This window comes from Chiroxiphia lanceolata, chromosome 1, assembly GCF_009829145.1.
Source record: "Chiroxiphia lanceolata isolate bChiLan1 chromosome 1, bChiLan1.pri, whole genome shotgun sequence".
Taxonomy (NCBI): domain Eukaryota; kingdom Metazoa; phylum Chordata; class Aves; order Passeriformes; family Pipridae; genus Chiroxiphia; species Chiroxiphia lanceolata.
The window spans coordinates 88,412,797-88,418,056 of NC_045637.1; the positions used below are offsets into that span (position 1 = coordinate 88,412,797).

General features: G+C 44.0%; 1 protein-coding gene across 6 annotated transcripts in view; it reads left to right on the forward strand.

Moving 5' to 3' along the window:
• Positions 1 to 5,260, forward strand: part of RREB1 (ras responsive element binding protein 1) — a 124,747-nt gene that overhangs the window by 115,732 nt on the left and 3,755 nt on the right. For all 6 annotated transcript variants that reach the window (XM_032685590.1, XM_032685608.1, XM_032685617.1 and 3 more), the window contains one exon: positions 1,509 to 2,255. In XM_032685590.1, coding sequence (XP_032541481.1) covers positions 1,509 to 2,255 — 747 coding nt within the window. The remainder of the gene's footprint in view (positions 1 to 1,508; positions 2,256 to 5,260) is intronic.

The window sequence follows — 5,260 nt, forward strand, 5'->3', positions numbered from 1 at the left end:
GATTAAAAGGTGAGATTATTTTTTTTGACAGGTCACTTCTCCCCCTTCCACCCCCCCAAGAAAAAGCATATCAACGATTATGCACTATTAAGTGATTGTTCACTATCACTGGAAATGCTGCTGCGCTTTGACATTTGTTTAATGGCCATTTATTTTCACTAGTGCGAGGAGATGGGGTCAGTGCAAGTCATGTTGCAAGATTAGGTTCATACTAATAAGTGCTTGAGAACTATCTTCTTATCTTCTGTCATTACTCTTTGCTTATGAAAAAAACCCTGTGATAGGAAATCTAGGCAATTTGGAGACAAGCGCATGTTGTACTTTTTCAAACAAAGAACTTAAACTGCTCTTCTAAAGTTTCTAAATCCCTGTAGTTACTCAGCAGCTTTCGGGCTTGCAGATGAATGTTGAAATGTCTATTAGGTTGTGGGCTTCCTTGGCTGCATGCTGTCAACAAGAAGGAGGTGGGGTGGAGGACTTAAAGCAAAGGGAAGTTTCAGCTTTCAGAAAGCACAGCTTGCAAAGTTCGTGTCCTGGAACAGTTGCTGGAAAGTGGCACTGGGGATGTGGTTACTTGCCATGCATCATCATCAGCTTTGGCCTCCAGAGCCAATCAGTTTATTTCCTATTTACAAGTACACTATTTGTGTAGAGCTTGGAGGGGGTACAGCTCCAGCCCTCTGTCCTCCTTAAGCACCTTATCTGTTTTAATTTTTTGGACATTTGTTATGTCTTCAGCAATGTTAATGCTACAGTAAGGAAGCAGAGGACATCATTAAGGATCACCTCTTAAGTGATTTTTGCCTTCTTGTTGGGGTAATTGTGAAACAGCAAAGAGTGCTGCCCGTTAATGCCCCTTGGCTTTGTGTTTTGGTTCCGAGTAGCATATCAGAGATGCAGGTGTGGATGAACTTCTGCATCTTTCACTTTTATGGTGTATACCCAAGTTTTTAAACAACTTCTGTGTTACTGCCTGCACTAACCTCTAGCATTTAATTGTACCAGTTGGTTGTATGAGGCCTTTACATTCCCTATGAAAAGCATTTCCTGCTACACATAAATTAGTTTGATTAATATGTGGGTGTGTATTACTTTGATCTGTGTCCATATTTTTCATACACAAGTTTATTAATAATATATCCATGTGTCTCATGAACAGTATTTGTGATAGTAGTGACCTCAGCTCTTCTTTGGTGTCTCCGTATTTTGTGTTCTCTGGTTAAAGTGATTATATTTTAAAATGATTTCAAGAAACTGCCAAGACTGTGGGTGTATTTTGGAAAAGAAAGCATTTCGTTACAGATTTTGTATCATCGTGTTAATTGGGTTCTGTGATGTTTTGATCTCTTTTCAGCTTTAAGTTACTGGCCTCGGTCACAGATAAGAGAAACATGTGTTTGGATGCTTGATCAGAAGCAATGCTTGTGGGTCCATGTGAGGCCTTTCCGCTGGTAGTTGGGAATTATCAGAGAGCATCCCGCTGAAAGTTTCTCTGTGTTTCCTTGCAGACAGCCAGGCTGATGCAGAGACGCTAGCTACAGGAAACAAAGCCTTGAACCTGACCTACTGCGAGAAGGAGCAGTCAGAGGAAATGACAGAGCTACCAGAGAGTGAGTGCGGCCCCAAGGAGGAGCAAAAGGCTGACTCCCTTCTGGCAGAAGAGGATGCTGAAGAAAAAGTGGATGGATATGAAGAGGGCCCTGAGGAAGATTCTGTAAGTAACAAAAGTCTTGACCTCAATTTTGCCAGCAAATTAATGGACTTCAAGCTGGCAGAGAGTGACCAGGGCGCAGGCAGCAGTTCTCAGACTGAAAGGAAACATGCCTGTGACATTTGTGGCAAAACCTTCAAGTTTGCTGGCACTCTTAGCCGTCACAAAAAGGCCCACATTCGTGAGGACAGAAAGGATGAAAGGAGCAGTGAGGATGAAAGCAAAAGCATTCAGGATGATGCAGGAGCTCCCTCGATGCAGGACTCTGGTCTTGAGCAGGAAGAGTCTCCGTTGGACTTGAAGGTAGTGGAGTCTCCTGTGGACTGTGAGGCAACAGGAAAGGAGAATGAAGAGAGCGAAAGCATCTCTGAGGGGGAAGGCACAGAGAGAAAGTCCACTGAGAAGAGCAGTGATGACAAAAAACCAAAGACTGATGGGGCTAAGAGTACTGCAAAAGCAGACAAAAGAAAGAAAGTCTGTACTGTGTGCAACAAGCGTTTCTGGTCTCTGCAAGATCTGACGCGACATATGCGGTCTCATACAGGTAAGAGGAGGCTTGAGAGCAGAGCAGAACGTGAGCAAGTCTGCCACCAGACTGAGGCATCTGCTCTGTAGGTGCACGGTGGCTGCTAGCACTTGAGGTTGGAGACACTGCTTTTAGTCCTATAGGTATCTGCAAGGTGTCTTCTGTGCCCCAATTTCCCATGCTGCATACAAAGCCTATGGAGAGAGCAGGAATTGCCACCACTGTCTTATCTTCAATTCCCAAACTTTTTCCCCATGCTTGCTTGCAGAGTTTAGAGGTGAGGGCAAGTATGGAGATCCCTGGGAAGTTGTTCTGTCCAGCTTCTGACTCCCTTCTTACCATGCCATGTGTATGTGGCTTTACCTCTTCCCAGTATTTTGACAAGCAGTGGAGAAATGTGTGAATATGTGATAAGACTTGATCTCAAGAGTGGAAGTTTAGAGAGAGAGAGAGATAGCCTGGTTTTGTCTGATTATCTGAGCCTAATATGGGTAACATGCTGGTGATCTGTGTGACCTGCTGCTTGGGTGAAAGGCAAAGCTACAGTGGGCACTTGGGCAGGGAAGGTGGAACACAGGTAGTAAAATGTTTGTCTGATGACTTGACAGGGCAGTGGGATTGCTTTTTGTGATACACAGCTTGCAGCAGTGCCTTGCAAATGAGGTGAAGCTATGAGCCAGCTCAAAGGTGAATTAATCATTCATCCTTATTAATGCATCCTTATTAGTTATGTATTTTACCTGCTGGCGAGCTGCTCTGACGTGGGAAAACTAACGTAGTTTGACATTTTGTATCTTTTGAAGGTGCTCTCTGCTGAAGACCAGATCTTCGAGATTAACAAAATATTTGTTCTGTAATTGAGAGGAATTTTTAGTAAACTGCACCAAAGAGTAGAGCCTGTACTAGACTGCAACCCTTCTAAATCATATTGACCAATTGAGTGCAAAATTGATCTGTTTTCTTCTGGCATTGAGCCACAAGTAAAACAGGGGACAGGTCCTATTCTTGTGCCTATTTTCATACTAGTGCAGAAGCTTTGGGAAATGTTAATATCTAAACTACTGAGCTTTATCCCCAGATGATGTGTGCTCGTGGAGGTTCCCATACTCTCTGTTTTAATTGTTTTCATTGCACGCTGAGTTATGTGGGCCTTGTCAGGATGTTTCTTTCCTAATTTTTTCTCTTTCTTATTTGACACTGAAGGATGTTTTAGCATAGAATAGATGTGGAATAGGAACCTGAGACAGTGCTTTCTTCAAATTTAATAAATGTAAATACCACCGACCCCCACTGTCAGATCAACGTATTTTCAGCCAAGGATTTTGCACCAATATTGTGGGTTGACTCTCGTCCTTCTCTCCTTCCCCCTTGTTCAGGTTGCACATTACTTATACTTCAGTTTAAGTGTATGGGTTTTTTAAAGATAACTGTAAGGTTTTGGAGCTTGCTTATTCAGAGGAGGAATGTTTGGGACATGCTGAAGTGTGCAAGAAACCTCTGCCTTCCTACTGCACGCCAGTTGAGCTGGAAATTTTTTTCCGTTCTCTCAGTGCAGGCTGCTTCCCAGCAAGTAGCTGTGAGATGCTCTGGTGCTGCTGGCCCAAGCACAGGGTGAGCCACAGTGCTGCATCAGCCACACTCAAGGGCCAGATGGGCAAAGGCTTTTGGCTGAAAATGCTCCAGGAGAGCTTTACCCTCCCTTGATAGCAGGTGCCTGAGCAGAGCGCTGGAGAGAAGCATTTCTAAGGAGCATCAGGCTTCCCAGGGACAACACAACGTACTTGCACATTTAAGCCAGTCCGTTGAAGTTTGTACTGGGTTTTCTTTTAGTGATCCCAAGCATTATTACAAGTGACTAATGAGCCATAGGTGCCTTGTTCTAATCGTCATTGGCCCAAGATGGTGTCTTGAGGGAATTGCAGCACTGAGAACTCTTTAAGAGGTGCAGTTGGAAAGAGTGGATGGGCTGGGGAGTTGGAGTTGGAAAGGAAAGGATGGGACCTTCAGTCAGGGCCGGCAGCAGTCTGAGGCACTATGTTTGGTTGGGACTTGAGGCAAATTTTGTCTGTGGGGCTGTGGCCACTTTATTTTCCAATGAGTTCACACTTAGGAAAGTATTCAAGCATCTGAGGTGCAAAAAGCAGCTCTGAGATTGCGGCAATCTACCTGATTATGGCAGAGAATACCTGCAGATGCTCTGCAGCTTAAGATTGCAAAATAAGAGGAAGAATTTTGTCCTGCAGGTAGCATTTCTGGAATGTCTGAGAAGAGATTTTTTTAGGGGTTTCACATGTCACAGCTGTCCTAAAGCACTAGTGGGCTGAGGAACACCAGCAGCTCTGTAAATAACATCCCAAGGCAGGCATTTTTCACTTGGTCAGTAAATTTTGACCACCTCTACCAGGCACATCCCATGTCTCACTAGTCTAGGTCCTTTAGCTGTTCTGTGTCCATTTTGGAACGTGGTGATACTGTCTTCTGCTTCACAGAAAGAGGAGGGGCTGTTGTGGCAAGAGTAATTCCTGACAGCCTGTCTTCAGCGTCGGTGATTAACTTGCACATTTCATCTTCACCCATCCGTCAGCATCTAAGAGAGAGGGAGATGATTTCTCATGTGCTGTTGACCACAGTTACCTGGGCTGTATCCTCATCCTTCCATCCAGAGGTTGACTGAAAACTTCTTCCAGAAAAATTGCACACTAAATTCAACAGGATGCTAATGAGCACCTGGTGCTTATAGTCTTCCTCCCTCCTTAGTTCAGGGCCTTGCCAAGCTTGTAGCTGTCTCAAGACACGTAGTTCTGATTTTTCTTTTGTGCCATAGGCAATGTATCTGTATTCCTGCGTGCACTCCATCAGCTAGCTTGCTAGAACAGAAGCAAAATATCAGCATAAATGTGACATCCATGTTTGATATGGGTACTGAATTTACAACGCGCAGAGCGTTTTACAGTGCTTGAAACAAGAGTTTCAAGGCGCATTTTTGACCTTACAGCTGATTTTGTCTTTTAATTCTCTTCTAG